We start from the raw sequence: 17,500 nt of genomic DNA on the forward strand, positions 1-17,500 counted from the left end.
TCAATTTGACTGTATGATCTGGTTGGACTGTAAAGTGCCTTGAGATGACATGTGTTGTGAATTGGTGCTATATAAATAAACTGAATTGAATTGAATTGAATTACAAAATGTGCTCTTTTCTTGGAATAATAATTGAACAAAATTCACTCTATGTGCATTAAACTAAGCTCATTTCATGATAAAACATAGTTAATTTGAGCATACATAAAGTGGATTTGCTGTTATTTTAGAGCTCTCTGATGTACAGAGCCCAGTCTGCATAGCTCTTGTATTCAGAACACTGTATACAATGTACAACTAGTCTATAGAATTGTTATTTGCTCCAAATGAAGACAACATCAAGTATCATAATGTGGGAGAGTTGTCCTTGTTGGTGTAGTTTTTTTTAATCAAATTTACCAAAGAGAGGAACAAGAAATCATGAACATGTTTTTCATCTATTGTAACATTGAGAACCTGTTTCCTGGTTAGACACCTTAGCCAGAGATCAGGAAATGCTGTTCTCGTAATCTCCAAAAAAAACCTGCTATCGCACACTCCCTCTGATAGAAGGTATTTTCTTTTACCAACACTACCTCACTAGATATACAATATATGTGACAAAAATTTTGAAACTTGAGAGAATTGAGAGTTTGCTTATTTCATTTTTAATCAAATTGATCCTGTTAAAATAAAGAAAGCAGTCATTGGAGACCTATTGCATAATAAAACATCCAACATACAATATAAAGCAATTTCTTAATTAAGTAAAAAAAAAAAAAATAGGTTACATAAAGTGAGGTTTTAAAAGACAAATAATTTATTGTAATAGGAAATAAATAAAACAAAAAAATGAGAAAACACAAATATCGTAGTTGAATTTGTGCACAATCTTGGTGGAGTTAAATGAAACACAAATATATGTAAATAAACTTTAATATTTGTACTTGGAGAATTAATAGTCGAAATACAAAAGTACTTTAAATAAGGCTTTGTACCAAATGCCATTATGTTTCATCAATGATGAGAACTGTAAGCGAAATAACTTTACTGCAGAGGTTTCTGTACTGTTTAGATCTTAACATGAATCTCCTGCACCTACAGAATTGTCAAACAGCGCCCTTACAGCAGTCCCTTTGTGTTCATTTTTGCTTCATCTGCACAATATTAACAAATCTATGTGGTTCAATTTGCAGTAGAAAGAAGAAATAAATCAAATACCAAGAAAGCCAAATGTCAAGATAATCTTTCTGTTTCAGTTTTTTTTTTTTTTCCTTTTTATTTATTATTTTGTCACATTTAAACGAGGAAATAGTTGTGGATACACAAAAACCACCAAAAACCAAAAAAGCATAAAGCTTGTTATTAAGACCTGACTTTGTTAGTTAGTGACTCTGTTTCATAAAGCTTTAGATAAAATGTGTTAAGGTCACAGCTACACTCCTCTGGATACTTTTCTAACATATTTTCTTCTGTTTTAAAAAAATCTGAATCTGCATGCTGTCCAGGATGAGTCTGAACATAATTACAGAAAGGCTAGTTTTTTTCAAAACTAATCCAGACAACCATGGCTCTTTGGGCACAATAAAAGATTGTGTTACTTTATTGTCACAAATTAGATAAGTTATGTATATATTACCATTGCTATGAAATGTATCTCAGTGTGTTTTGCCTTACACAACAGTAAACAATAATTATGTTACCTTATAACTGTATTAAGCAGATCATTCATTTGCTCTGGTGAAGGCTTAGTATCCTCTGTGAAATTAATGTTTGAGTGGCTTCAACTGCAGGAGTTTACTTTCCAAGTAAATGAACTAATAATGAATTAACCTTTCTGGTCTGTAAAACTTAAAAACTCAAGCCTGTAAAAAAACAACTGAGAATGGCATCATAGCAAAAATAAATTAATTTGGATCTAAAATATATTTAAGTCCAAGTTAAAGCTATTTAATTAAGAACTTTTTCCACTTTATTGTTACATAAATCCTGTAGAATTTAATAATAATAAAAAATATTTAAGAGGGAATAAATAAAGATGCAAAAAATCTTATTTTGACAAATAAGATTTCATACCTTCATATCGGTCCCTGTTTTATAATAATTGAATCCAATTTCTAAATTTAGTTTTAAAAAATCAACTACACTCAGAACTATAGCACCCCCTGTCCCCACTCATTGTTGATCTTAATAACATAAAGTTCAGCTATCCGTCTAATAATTTCTAAGCATTTCCTCGTTTGCAACATTTAGCTTAAACAAATAGGTGGAGAGGGTTGCAAGGGTGCAAATGGCTGTCAAAAGTTAATAAGAGGTTAATCACCTTAATCACTAAAGAAAGCTATTTTGCTTTATTTAATCATATCCCACAACACCAACACACCTGCACACAGATTATGTTGTTTTTTTCGATGGAATTCCATAGGTTAATATGTTGTTACAGAAGTCCTTTAAATCATTTTGCCTTACTTAACTATACTGTCTGGCAAGAGTCAGAGATTTGAATAGAGATTTGAAAGAAGTCTCTTTACCAGAGTTATTTAAGTTTCTGATGCAATTGTAAATCAGAATCTCTGCCCAGGCAACAATTCATGTTGATGTGAACAATGTCTCTGTATATCAATGTCTAAGGAGTTTAACAAAAAAAGGTTCCCTCTTCATGGATTTTGCATTACTTATCATTTATTTTGAATTATAAAGGAAAAGTGTATTTCCCCTTGGGATATTTAAAATGCTTTTGGTTTTAGAAAAAAATGACTTAGCTGAACACACACAGAGTCTGAAACAAAACAAAAGAGGAAGTCCAATTGATTATTCACACCAGGATTTCAATCTTAAGAGATTAAGCATCTCTAATATCTGTATGGTAAAGATTAGTATTTTGGTTTAAGCTATAATTATTTTTTAACATGGGGGAGAATAACAACTTGGTTTACTTAAACAGAAAGGAAAACATCTCTCGCCACCTTAAAAGGGTTGTAAAAACAAGAGACAGACATAGTGAAAGTGAACTCCACCCAGAGAAAAATAAAATAAGAAAAAATTATGTGTATGGAACTCTTTACTTGGGCTTGAAAACAGATTAAAACAGTCTGAGGAGTAAATTCAGGCTTTTAGATGAGCTGTTTTGAAGTAGAGACACATCTAAAACATGTAAACTGTTGACCCTTAATGACAAAAATATAAGACTGTCTTTACCGCAAACTGCTTGATTATTCAGACATTTCATCAGCAAGAACTGCATTACCTCATGAAACACTCCATCATTTGCAACACTATACACCAGCATTACCTTTGAGGTAAATTCTCTGTTCAGGAGAAATTCAGCAGTGCGTCAGGAGCAGATATTTGCAGTTCCTTTGGGCACCAGGGAAACATAAATAGGCATCTTATAAAAGTTTGAGTCTATTTTCCCCTGCTTCGATATTTAAAGGGTTTTTGTGTATTTGATTGCTAGATCCATTTACATAACATGCAGGTAGGTTGCCTTGCTGTCCACTCCTATTACATTTTTGGCGATGCATCTGTAAAATCCTGTGTCTCTATGTGATGGGTTCTGTATCAATAAAGAACCATTAGGGCTCAGGTAGAGGTTGCCATAAATACGAGGCCGACCCATCACAGTGAGCTGTGTAAGGTCTGGTGTTTCCCAAGAAACTGTTGCCCGTGGGGTGGCTATGGTCAGGCAAGGCAGCTCCACAGCAACACCAGCTGTCGTGTAGGTCACAGGCAAAGGGCCGACTGAAATGCGGGGAGGGTAGGCGATAACAATGACAGGAACTGTGGTGATTGAGACAGAGGCAGGGTCGTGACTGGAAAACCTGCAAATGTAGTTGCCTCTGTCATACACAGACACCTGTTTGATTATCAGTGTTCCATCTTCTTGCACCACGTAACGTCCTTGGTCAACATTGTCACCCCTAGATAACATCTTTCCACCGGGCATCATCCATGTAAAAGAGCCGCTGGTATGAGATGCAGGACAAAGGAGGCGAAGGGTCTCTCCATCAATGGTGCTCACTACAGGGGCTGTTCTGGTGTTTACCATGGGTGTGGAGACCGAACTAGAGGTTCCTGAAGAGTTTATAACGTGAGGAATGTCAGAAAAACCTAAGTGACTCTGTTGATGTTGTACAGACGATACAGTTCTTAAGTTTGAAGTCTGGGTAGAATTTAAATTTTCCTTTCGAGCTTTATTTTCCACTTCTTGACCTGAACTCATTTCCACAAATGATTCAAAAACTTGAAGCTGAATCCGCATCAAAGTGTCACCTCCTTCAGTTTTTGCAATGCAAATTAAAGTCCCGCTATCACTCACTTGTACATTCCGAAGTTCCAAGGAGCCGTTATGGTGCACGGTAAGTCGGTTCCCATAGTAAGGGGCTGGCAGCATGCCATTCCCAGGCCGAAGCCAGGCCAAACGCTGTGGAGGATGACCTTGGTATGGGCATGGTAAAGTGACAGTCTGGCCTTTAACTGCTCGCTGCTTTGTTGTCCTCCCACCACTCAGACCTCTGTCTGAATTGCTTCTTGAAGAAATGCCGTTTCTCCTACTATCAATGCTCACCCCTAAATGTCTATTTCTGTTGAAATCCCGTCCTTTTACTGTGCTTGTACCAGCTCCATTACTTGGCAACATACCCCTAATGCTTTGACCATTTGTTGAAATAACAGGTAACCTGCTGTTGTCTCTGCTGATAATAGTATCAATACTCTTCTTTTCTGCAATGACTTCATTGTTATTCGTCTCAGGATTTCTTTCAGCACTTTCTCCTCTATGTACACTTTCTCTGTGATCCAAATGACCACTTCTACTCTGAATGCTAGCTGTGCTTCTATTTAATTCAGTGCTGTCTATCCTAATACCTATGTTTTCTGCCTCGTTTGTCCTAACTCTTATCCCAACATTACCTTGTGGCGTTGTAAATCCTTGCACAGGACTTTTAAATCCATGTTGACCATAACCTCTCAGAGTAGGATTGGAAGCACTAAATAATGAGTTGGCATAGCTGTTTGGAAATAAGTTTCTTATTCTACTATTATTGCTATAACTGTTGTTTCTGATCTTGTCTTCAATTACATTAGACTGAGATTGGATATTTCTTATAGTAATTACGCTATTATACCCATCAGGTTTCTTGATACCTTGTCCTTTCACCACCTGTCCCATAATTCTATCAGTAGACGGCTCCACATCCAAGTTCACAACAATGCTATTAATCCCAGCTGAGTTGCTTGTTTGACAAGTGTAATTTCCAGAGTCAATACTTTGGGCGGAATGCACTTTTAGAGTTCCATCTGAAGCAACCACAAAACGTTCAGAATAGGGGCCAGAACCCAAACTCTGTGGGATAACAAGGAGTTCTGGAGAAAGCCATGTTACTGTTGGAGCAGGGTCTCCTTTGGTCAGGCAAGGAATTGTTGCCGTTTCTCCCTGCCGTACTTTGATGTAATGGTGTTTTTTGTCAACAATGAAGTTCGGTGTAGTTGTCCTCATGGCCCTTACTATGATCTAAAACAAAATGATTATATGTATTAAATTTATTAATCTATTGATAAATATTCTATAGTTACGATAAAGAAAAAAAACAGAGAAATAAAAGTATAGGCAATACAATCTGTTTTTTCCTGTTGGTAAAATTGTGTTACATACCTTCATGGTATCTTGGCCTGCCTGGTTCTCAGCATAGCACATATACTCTCCTTCTTCTTCTATACCAACTGCTGGAACAAGTAATGTCCCATTGTCAAAAACAGTAATTTGCTGTTTTTGACCCCTATTGTTGTCTGCAATCAGCACACTGTTCAAAATGGTTCCATTTGGTAAGTTCCAACGCACAGCTGGATGAGGCAATCCAGAGGCCTGGCAGTCTACCTGTAGAGGATAGGTTTCATATAAATTAATTTTTTTCACATTTTTTCCTGATACTATAACTCTGCTTACTAAAGAACTTGATATGCTTTATGTGTATGTAGAGAAGAAATGCTCATAAACAAATATCAAAAATCTTCTTATTAATTATCAACATAGTCTGTGATATGAAATGTCAATAGGCTACAAGGCAAAGTAACTATGCAGTTATTCTTAATGATCTAATTTACCTAAGAAATCTAAGTTCTAACTTTAAGTAGAACTGCACGTTGGTTTAGAAAATATAAAATGTTTATTAAGAAGTAACTGAATATTAATTCATTAATGAAATCTACTTACATTTTGGTGGAAAAGTACACAAATCTACACCATTTTAATGTGTGGTGGGACAAGTGAATCAAGACATCTATTTAAAATATAATGTGATGATTCATGAATCATGCACATTAAGACTTTAAATGGAAAATAAAATATCACTGTATCTATATCACTTATATCAAGTTATACTATGGCAGGCAACAACCAGGAAGGATGCACCTTCATTATTTTCATATTCATAAAAAGTAAAAACAGTACGAAACCATGCAAATTATTAAAGTATAACTCTAAAGGAAAAAACAAAGTCAACCAGTCTGTGTACTTAAACACACAGTCCCCTTACACCTCCTTAGAACCCCTGCTTTGCCCTAAACTAGAAAGAAAAATTCATCCTCTCTAATGGGAGAGTGTACAATTATGAATAGTTGCTTTAGTTGATTGAACTTTAGTAACATGCTACATTACACTGTAAGTAACATAACGGCATAACTAAGGGAGAAAAGTAGATAATCATATTACTTGGTTATGAAAAAAATGACTGTTGCCATTTTTTGCTGTCGGGCCTACTCTACTTCTAACAAAGATGAATGTTTCAGCATTTAAGATAAATGGGAGCTAGATTAAATTTGGATCCTTTTACTTATTAAGACTCTGTGTTTCATATCTTATTAAGATCTATGATGGAATTAAAACCATAGTCCTGCAAATTACACAATTGTAGTTTGCTTGTTGTCTTTGTGGAGTAAATATAGGATATAGTAAATGTGAGAGAAGTCTTTGCCAAGAGCTCAGATTTTATTGTTTTGTGATTATAAAGACTGTTTTTGTTAATATTATGTTTACTCATATATCTGTTGTTAATGAACTAAGCTTTGTTGGCTGACCTTTGCTAAAGAGAGAGGCAACAATTGCGAATGGTTCCTAAGTTTTTTAAAGTCAAGGAAAAAGAGTAAAGACCAATAGACAGATCAAAGCTGCACTACAGAAAATAAATAAATGAAAAAATAGGTAGGTAACTAGTGCAAACAACAACAGTTATCAATTATGTATGGATAGCATACAAAGGGCAAACATTGCATAATTTTTCAGATGATCCCCTCCATCTATACCACCTTGGGCAAGACATAGTTTGAAAATGTTGTGCATCTCAAAAGCAACCAATACAGGTGAAATGACAGTTTCCAAGAAGTGGTTAAATTTTTACCTTTAGAGGTTCTCCAATTGACACTGTCTGATTGACCGGCTGTTTTGGCTCAATTGTTGGAGGTTTTGTGGCCACGGAGACACGTAGAATCCTATAATCATCAGCAACTTTGTTGCGTGCAATACACAGGTAGTCTCCACTGTCCTTCTGTGTTACTGCATGGACTGACAGCGTGCCATTAGGATGCACCTTTAGACGTTGGTCAAAACTTAGAGTCAAACAAAAGCAGAAACATCCAGAGAAATAATATGAGGCCACACAATTGAAATAGATACTTCAGCAATTGATTGTTTGAATAGATGTTCTTACACACCAACCAACTGTACCTGTAATGCATGTCCACTAGCTTCCTGGTGGGGATTCTCCATATAATGGTTGGAGAAGGGTATCCGATTACAGAGCAGTTAAGATTCAAACTCCCCCCATAGTTAACAGTAGAGGTGAATGGAGATGTAGAGACAATCCGAGCTTTAGTGAAGGGAGAGACAGGTTGGGTTTGCCAAAAAGCCAAGGGTTTTTTTCCAGCAGTGGAAGAGGAAGTTACTCTTGTGCTGTTTACACTGGGTGATACTTTGGTGTTATTTGTTAGTAAAGTAGAAGGTGAGAAAACTGAAAAATTATTTTTACTTCTGTTGTTTGTAAAATTTTGTTGGTAATCTTTTACTTTTTTATTGATTGTCGGAAATGAGATAGGGAAAGGGCCGACTGTCAAGTTCTTAGTTCTGTCAGAGATATTTAAAAGAGAGAATTTAGTCGAACTGAATGTATCTGAAGGTTGGCTCGGGATTAGTGATGTTCTGGATTTGTTAAAAAGAGATGAATTAGATGTGTTCTGGCTGTTTGCCTCCTCATCTTGAACATCTAGCATCACTGTCCTCTTCGAAGTCCCTATAGCATTAGTGGCAGTGCACTCATAACTCCCAGTGTCTTTTAACCCCAAATTACGAATGTGCAGTGTCCCATTTGGCAAGACAAAAAGGTTTCCATGAAGAAACTGGGATGGGCGAACAAGTTTTCCATCAGGAATTTGCCAAAGAAGAGTTGGTGTTGGGGATCCTCGGGCAGAACAGTGAACAAAAACAGGCCAACCTACAGCAAAACGCAAGTGCTCCTCCCTAGGTTGCTGAATAACCGGGGGCAATGAGGACACATACAGACGAACTGTAGCACTTGTTGCACCAGCTGAGTTGGATGCTACACAGCGATACACTCCTTGGTCAGCTGGTAATGCTACAGAGATGTAAAGGGTTCCATTGGTGTCCATACGGAATCGATTAGGAAAGGTGCTAATGGATGTTAAGGTAGAGCCATTAGGCAAAACCCAGGAGAGCAGAGGGCTGGGAGCACCATCTGCTTGGCACTTCAGGTGAACCTGTCCACCCTGATGAATGGTAACTTCCCTGTAAGTCATCAGTTGCATATGAGGAGGGCGAGTCCAGACTTCTAGTATAGTAAGCAACCTGTGTGAAAGAAGCAAAACATAAACATACAAATTTACCTATAATACACAGAGATTTTTATTTGTGTGCTTAAAAACTTAAAGCGTTTTTATTGATTTGTTTGCAGGCAAAACACAAACATATAGCTTATTTAACCCCTTTGAACCTCAATGTATTTTATTGACATTTTTGTGATAGAGAAACACAAGGTATGTAATAATTGTGAAAAAACACGATAGGGATGAATGTCTCTATTTTAAGTTCAAAGCTGAAAACTGTGACATGCTTTTGTTTTCAGACTTGAAATGGTCATTGTATATTTTGATCATTCAATTTTCCTTTAGAAACAGGAACTGAAAAAAAAGTGCTGTACAGGGGACAACAAAATATATACATACATAAATGTTGGTTATAAAATAAATTTACAACGAAAAATGAGAATAGTTAAGATAATAGTTTAAATATTTAAAATGTTAAATACACTAGAATAATAATGTAATAATAATACGATATAACAATTAACAATATGAATAATTCAATAAGATGATAAGATGATAAAAGTTCAGTGTAAACTGGTGGGTTTTTAACAAAGACTTCAAAATGCAAATCGACTAGACAGTTCTGATATTCAAAGGAAAACTTTCAGAGTCTCTGTACAGCTACAGCAAAATTCTGGTCCCCTCAAGTTTCCAGCTGTGAACTTGGTTCAACCAAGGTCTGTTGACTGACTGATCTTTTGATTGACTGATATTGATCAAACTGAGACATGGATGGACAAAGGCTTAAAAACGAGAGGAGGTAACCCATTTAAACATTTAAAGATCTTTAACAAATCCTCAAACATATTCTGGCAAAGCTGCAGCATTCTAAACTAAATAAAGGCATGGTACGTACTGGCATGTTCTAGTGCAACATGAGGCTGATAAGTCTGTACTTAACTAAGCAAATGCAAATGGAAAAAGCTATGTTTCACAACTAAGCTTTTTGCTAGTCAAATGTAAAAGAGCCGTCCAAAACCACACCAAGGTTTTTGGCAGACTTATGACAGTAGCTACTTAACATGCTCTAAGTAGGACATGAATTCATACAAAAGTTTATTTGAATTCTAGAAGTTAACAGCAAGTTCTAGAAGTCAACAGCAAGTTCTAGAAGTCAACAGCAAGTTCTAGAAGTCAACAGCAAGTTTTAGAAGTCAACAGCAAGTTCATCATTGCTGTTGCTGCCCAACAGCAATGATGAACTGCACGGCAGCATTATATCTCCAGCAATTGTAGTTGGCAAGAGCTGTCAGTCTGGTAAAGTATTTCGTTTTTATTAGAAATTGTAAAGTTTAAAACTGTCTAACACTAGACTAAAGCCTTTTTGAGTTTTAGTCGACTATAACTGGACTAAAACTATACATATAGCAATGACTATTTGACTAAAACTAATAGTTTTCGTTCTAAAGAGAAAAACTAAAACTAAATCTAAAATGGCTGTCAAAAACAATACTGCTTTAAACCAGATCGAATTTTTTCTAAAATATAATTTGCTTTCAAATGAATTTTAATTTCTTCAATCACTTTAAACAAAATAGATTAAATTCAATCAAGAAGATATTTAGAGGATCTTAAGTTATGTACATCAGATAGATCATTAAGAGAAAAGGGTAAAAATATCTCAGGAAAGGTACAACAGTAAACAACTGTTGCACCATGGTTCAGATGTAGACTTAGCCCTTCAGATTTTCAGATGAGCTAAAAAATCTAAACTGGAGGTGCATGTGGAATTGCACATGCCTGTAACCTCCTCCACAGTACTGGAAGACATGTCCACTGTGGGACCAAGGGAAATTTAACCATCAGAGAATTTCTCTGCTGTTATAGATTTAATCAAGTACCGCATACCCGCAAGGGCGCATGATTTTGATGGAGAAGAGGGTAGCTTTAATGTATACAAAACAGGCTGATTGTTGGAAATCTGTCTACGACAAACATCATCAATACAAAAAACATGAGACAAAACAAGGTCAACTGTGTGTCTTGTGTCCTGTGTTTTGGGTTGTCTTCTATCTTGTTGAATTATTTTATGCTATGAACAACAAAATGCTGGACATTTTTTCATTTGTGATGTAATTAATTTTGTACATACTATCAAATTAGAAACTATAAGTAGCCTATGTGTTTTCTATTTGAACTTCAAATCATAACAGAGCATTTCTCTGACACACTGTCAAATTTGGTGCTCTTGTTGCATAAATGACCACATCCGGGAGGTCTTGGAATATGACCATTTCAGTTTTCATTAATTCTTTATGCTCTCTGCTTTGTCTGAAATCTCTACATGATATAGTCTAAGTCAATTTGAACAAAGAGTTCTTATGGCTTACTTTTATTATTAGCTCTTTTTAAATTTTCGACAACATAAAATTATCTTTGAAATATTCCATGGTCACCATTATACTGCTTATTCACTAATGTGACCAACCTCCTCACAGAACAGCTGTACTTATAATAGCAATAAATACATTTAGCTCTATTTACAATTTGGAAAACTTCTCTCAAAGATAATTGATTCCATTGGCGTGTATTTAGGTGTATCGGAGTAAATGGACATTTGTCAGACACCAATGTACAAAACATTTTGTTTTTATTTTGACCTTAAAAATCCTTTTATTTTGATCTTTGAAAAGCTAATTTTTATGAAAAGCTCAAATTTTGCTTTGAGTTTATGCATAACCTTTTGTTAATCTATCTATAAAATCTTAATATGACAAACTGAAGCATGTGGTGGTATAATGACAACTTGTAAAAACAGTTCTGTTTTTTTTTAAAGAATGACTTACAATATGCCTATGTAAACACAAGTGATTATAATGCATGTTGTGGTGATCCAAACTAAATGACGGCATTCAGGAAAGCTCATCAATATTTATTTCTACAACCATCATTCCCACCTGTCACGGCCCAAATAGCTGGTCGCACTGCAGATATATGTTCCCTTGTCCTGCACCTGTACATTCTGGATAACAAGGGTGCCGTTTGGCAAGACTTCAAACCGCTGAGCCCTGGAGTGGATTGACATTACTGCTCCTGAGAGAAAAGCAAAGGAGAGAGGCAGTAAGGCAGAAAGAGAAAACAGTAATGAGAAGACAGGGGTGAGGAGTACAGAGACAAATTTGGAAAAAAAGTTTGAGAGTGGAAAAGGAGAAATATGGGCACAATGAATAGCACAGCTTGAAATGAAGTCAGTGATGCAGTGCAGAAAATGTTCCATTACTTGCTTACAGTGTCTTTCCCACATGGCAAGCAAGAGAAAACCCTATTATGTGCTTGCCAGTGTAAAATGTTTGGTGTAAATTGCTTTTTTTACATCACAGAAAAATATGTTCATATTTACTCTGCCGCGCTTAAATTCTGTGCCGGTTTAAGTTGTCACAACAAATTCTTTCTCAGAAGGACATTCAAAGATTGTTGGCTTTCTATATATAAATGGAATTCAATTAAAAGGGAAAAGGTCCTATGTTTGGAGTATAGTCATTCCATGTCTTCTCTTAAGTGCATACCTTTAGGTACTTTAGTCCATGTGATTGAAGGTTTAGGTACTCCTTGAACTTCGCAAGTCAACCTGGCCATGCTCCCTGCTGGTACCGACACTCTTCTGATGTGAGGGTCTGCAATCCTTGGTTTAGAATTTACAACGGGAGCCTATGAAGTAGATAATGAAAACAACTATATTTGTCTAAAAGATAGCTTGGTAACAAATAAATGCTGAAAACATTCACCTGAGATGTGTGGTTCTTATATGCTAATAAACAATAAGCAAATTTAGATCAGTTTAACAGCAGATAACAAGGAAAAGGTAAATGCTTTCATCCAAGACAACTTCAACTTTCAGTTGATACATTTTCTGCATTACTGTTAGCTTGACTGTGAGAATATAGGGCAAATATCCCCATTACACTCTTGCCAAACCTAATCAGGGCTGATTTGACATATGAAAAAGGGTTATACACTCGCCAGCCACTTTATTGGGTAAACCTGCCCCACTGCTTGTTAAAGCAAATTTTTAATCAACCAATCACATAGCAGCAACTCAATGCATATAGTCATTTAGCCATGGTCAAGGCATTCTGCTGCAGTTCAAACTTAGCAACAGAATTGGCAAAGAAAGGAGATTTAGGCTACTCTGATCATGACAAAGTTGTTGGTGTCAGACAGGCTGGTCTGAGTATTTCAGAAACTGCTGATCTACTGGGATTACAGTCTCTAGGGTTTACAGAGAATGGTCAGAAAAAGAGAAAATATCCAGCAAACAACAGTTTTGTGAGTGCAAATGCCTTTTTGATGCCAAAAGGGTCAGATGTCAGACTGGTTCAAGCTGATAGAAAGATAACAGTAACTCAGATAACCACTTATTACAAGCAAGATATGCAGAGTAGCATCTCTTAAAGCACAACACATTGTACCTTGAGATTTAAAGACTGAAAAAGCGCTGCTTTGTCTAATGAGCCTCAATTTCTGCTACAACATTTAGATTATAGGGTCCAAATTTGGTGTCAACAACATGAAAACATGGATCCATCCTGCCTTATATCAACGATTTTAGTTGTTGTTTGTAGTGTAGCAGGGTGGGGGATATTTTCTACTAGTAAAGTGTACCTATTAAAGGGGCCAGTTATTGTAAGCAACCCTAGATGCAAACAAAGTCAAACGGGTCACTTTTCTAATCGAATCGTTTAGTTTAACATTTATGTGAATTCAGCAAATCCTAAGATACATATATGTGGATAAACACAACAGAGGATATGGGGCTTTAAAAAAAATCCAGATGCTAATTTTTTCAACAACCTTTCTGAACAAAATTTTGAAATAATCCCTATTATGAGCACACCACTGCTGAATAAACAACAGATCAAACCTTGATTCAAAGGGGCTTCAGAAGACCACAACACAGAGCACCCCTGTCAGCTAAGAGCAGGAATCTAAGGCTACAGTTTTCACAAACTCTCTGGACCATGACAGAACAGAAAGAATGCTGCTAGTCCTGGTCCTAGTCAGATGGGTTTTATTTACAATTTCAAGTTTCAACATTATAATTGTAAAGTCAGAATTTGGTATAAATGACATGAAAGACAGTATCCATGCAGGCTCGTGTCATATGTTTAGGCTGGTGATGGTGCAATAGTGTAAGGGATGTTATGTTGCCAGTGTGGAAAAACAAAGCTAATATGCAGGTTGTAGAAACCTGAAAAAGACAAAAAGCAAATAAATGAAAATGGGGTTTCAAACTATAATAATGCACGAAAAAAAAAAAACATTACCAATCATATTCAGAATCAATATCTGGGCAGAATTGTATAGTCAGTATGTTCTATTAAATTTCTTTTTCATCTTTAAAACTGTTGTTTTTTTTGTTTTTGTTTTTTTGATCAACAGCAGACTGACGGATAATAATTAAGGATTAATTATGTTAAAGCTACAGTGTATAATTTTCAGCGACATCTAGCGTCCAGACTGCAGCAACATGAACATCTCCCCCCCACCGCTTCTCCCCCCCCAACAGTACGGTGAGCGATACGGGACAAAATGTCTTCCACGACGTCCGCATCACCTACCTTCTCAAGTGATGAGGTTTGTTTACATAGATAATTTTAATACTGCCATCTATTGTTCAGTACCGTCTCAGTTCATCTCTCTCAACTTGCCGTAGTTACTTTCGAGCGTAATGGGCGATCTCGCAATCGCTAGTTTGTTGGCTCTGCGCTGCCGTAGCGCAAAGATGTCTGCCTCCATGGCTGCGAGACCCGCTCCTATGTAATTATAAATAACGAATTCTAAGGCAACGCAAATATTAAGGTTAAGAGGCTGAGCTCGTAGATGATGATAAATAGCATAGTTATGTATAATATATTACATTTCTGACTGTATATCCCTGTAATTATTACACACTGTAGCTTTAAATGATGTAAGACTGAACTCTAAAAAACATCTTGTTTTTTCATTACATTCATTACATTCATTTTTTATCATGTATTTTTCCTCTTTGGATTTCAGCATGACATCTAAAACTCAGAAGAAAGTAAGTGAATAGTCATCAACATCATTTGGTTTTCAACAGCTGGTTATGTGGGGACAAATTTAACTAATTTTTAAATTTGTTGTGCATTCCAGCAAAGCTTTTGCCCCCAGAGGTTTTCATAGTAGGAAATATTGTGTTTTGTAATATTTTCCGGGTCAATGTTGTTCCCAAAGAACACTGTTTATTTCAAAATGCATTTAAAGAATTATTAATCAAATGAAAAACTGAATAATGCAGCAATAGAAAAAAAGGAAATGTTACATGTGGAATAATTTACTTAACCAATAAAAATTCTGGTAAAGGGTTGGATTTAAGTCTTGTCCTGTTAAATAATGTACAGGTTATTGCCTTAGTACTCTGTTGGATACAGTCCTAAAAAAGAGAAAGGGAATATTACAGTATCTTGGAAAAGTATCAATGAAATAATGCAAAAACAACTTTCAATTTGTATCATGTCACAACCACAAACTGCAATATATTTTAAAGGGAGTTTATGAGTTATAACAAGTAAAAGTAACAATCAATTGTCATGAAAAGAGAGACATAAAAGGTAAAAGGATATTTAAAGATATTTTTGATTAATTAAATCTTTAAAAAATCTCTTGGGCTATACTTTCGATAACATTCTGCTGGAACTACAGTGGAACGTGACTGATCTCTAATTGGTTTACTCATCTAGCTTCAGAAGTTCTTGCACTTTTTTGCAGTACAATGCAGAGCTCTGCAGCTCTTACAGAGTTATTATAGCCCCCCTTGGTTGCTTCTCTGGGAATCATTTCACTGTTTGACTTATAGGTGAATGGCCAAGCTTAGATAGAACTGCAGAAGTGCCACACTTTTTCCATTTTTGGATGATATATACAGACTATACAGTTCTTTGTGAAATGTTTGATCAAATTTGTTGGTAATTTAGTTTTTTTCACAATATCTCTGAATTGTTGCTTTACTTTTTTTACATCAAGACGCTGCTTGTTCATAAACATTTCTATCAAACATTATCCCCAAATGGATTTCTTTAATTAGTTGACCTCTTCAGATAAATGGCTGAACCAGATATTAATTAGAGGTATTAAAGTAAAAAAAAAAACAGGATGGACACAGTTGTACAACAAACTACACCTTTTTAGAATGTATTTGTATATCTATTTTTAACTCAGTGTAGCATCATGTCCCCAGATCATAATTATGTTGATCTATAGAATAAGATCCCAATCAAATGAATGTTAGTTTGTAGTTACAAAATGACAAGGCAGTTTGTAACATATAAAACAGACTTACCCTTGGAGAAGCAGGGAGAGACGAGGGAGGCTGATGAAACCGGTTTCTCTGTAAATCTGGAATAGTATTAACTCCATGGTTTTTCCAATCAGTAGTCATTTGTCTCTGCTTTTCATTATTCACACGGTGGTCAAATGGGCCAGTTGCTTCTTTGCTTCTTGGTAATGCTTTGGCATCTCTTGTTTCCATTGTTGTAGTAGTAGACAAAAGTGTACTTCTTGTAGTTACTTTTGTTAAATGAGTGCTGGTTAAAGCACTTTCTGTAGGAGTTAAAATTGTAGTTTTCATACCAGAAGCTGTGGTAGAAAAGGAGTGGCTGAGAGTGTTAAGGATGGCATTAATTGAGACGGGAGCATTACTTTTGCTATTGGGAGGATTAGAATAGCTTTTTAGCCTTTGTGTTACTGGCCTGTAGGGAGTAGTGGAGGTCAAAGTAGAAGAGGTCTTCGATGAAAAAGTTGGGGAAGTGCTTGTGGAAGCAGCTGAAGTCTGTCTGGATACTGGAGTGATAATAGGAGTTGAAGGAGACATGGTAGGACTTGTTATAACAGCCTGCGTTGTAGTGGGGGGTGCATCTTCATTAGTCATAGAGGCTGGTGGGCTTTTAGTGCTGCCAAAATAACTAGCTTTTTTTGGAGCAGCTGAAGAAGTAGTTATGATTTTTGCTGTATTGGCGGTTGTTGAAGAAGCAGTGGGGACTAAAGAAGAAGTTAAAGAATGAGTGACTGAAAAGTAGGATTCACCCAACACATTTGTCTCTAACTCCTTGTTGAGTTTGCTCGGGGTTATCTCAGCATGTTTTCCTAAAGTTGTTTGTGTTGTTGTGTAAGCCTGTACAGCATGTGTAAATGTCCTATTATCAGTTCCTGGCACATATGCCTCTGAAACGATAATTGTAGAATGTGTGGGTGCTAGTGTGCTGTTAAAAGCAGACTCCTCTGTTATTTGTTCTTTGCCTGAATGAATCATTAGGCCTGTGTCTGTGTATGTGTGTTGGGTTGCTGGGGAGTGTTTAAGTGGAAGTGATACAAAATCTGAAGTAGTATTAATTTGAGAATCTGAAATCGTGGAAGATAGAGGAGTCTGAGTCACAACATTTGGAGCGGTCCTAAAATAGTCCCTTAGTGTCACCATAATAGGTGGAAATGTTGGTGTTGACACAGGCAATGCCACAGTGATTGTATCTGGAGTTGATTTAAGTGTCACTGCTTGGGTGGTTACGTTAAGTGGGTCAGAGTAGGGTTGCAGCGTGTTTACAGGCTGGATCCTGGGCCTGTTATTTCGCCTTCGTTGTCCAATCTTTCTTCGTGTGTTCCAAGGACTACGGGGCCGAGAGTTTGGGATCATATT

The 17,500-nt window shown here is 36.2% G+C and overlaps 1 protein-coding gene across 1 annotated transcript in view; it reads right to left on the reverse strand.

Annotated features, from left to right (window-relative positions):
• Window positions 1–770: 770 nt before the first annotated feature.
• LOC107091907 (matrix-remodeling-associated protein 5-like) overlaps window positions 771–17,500 on the reverse strand; it is a 25,052-nt gene continuing 8,322 nt past the window's right edge. Inside the window, exons 6-12 of the mRNA XM_015386132.1 lie at window positions 16,151–17,500; window positions 12,357–12,498; window positions 11,748–11,883; window positions 7,700–8,833; window positions 7,374–7,581; window positions 5,633–5,854; window positions 771–5,491 (exon numbers count right to left, since the gene is read on the reverse strand). The exon at window positions 16,151–17,500 is cut by the window's right edge and continues 2,156 nt beyond it. Of these exons, the coding sequence (XP_015241618.1) occupies window positions 3,443–5,491; window positions 5,633–5,854; window positions 7,374–7,581; window positions 7,700–8,833; window positions 11,748–11,883; window positions 12,357–12,498; window positions 16,151–17,500 (5,241 nt within the window). The 3' untranslated portion in view covers window positions 771–3,442. The remainder of the gene's footprint in view (window positions 5,492–5,632; window positions 5,855–7,373; window positions 7,582–7,699; window positions 8,834–11,747; window positions 11,884–12,356; window positions 12,499–16,150) is intronic.

Source organism: Cyprinodon variegatus, unplaced genomic scaffold (genome assembly GCF_000732505.1).
Source record: "Cyprinodon variegatus isolate N-32 unplaced genomic scaffold, C_variegatus-1.0 Scaffold356, whole genome shotgun sequence".
Lineage (NCBI taxonomy): Eukaryota > Metazoa > Chordata > Actinopteri > Cyprinodontiformes > Cyprinodontidae > Cyprinodon > Cyprinodon variegatus.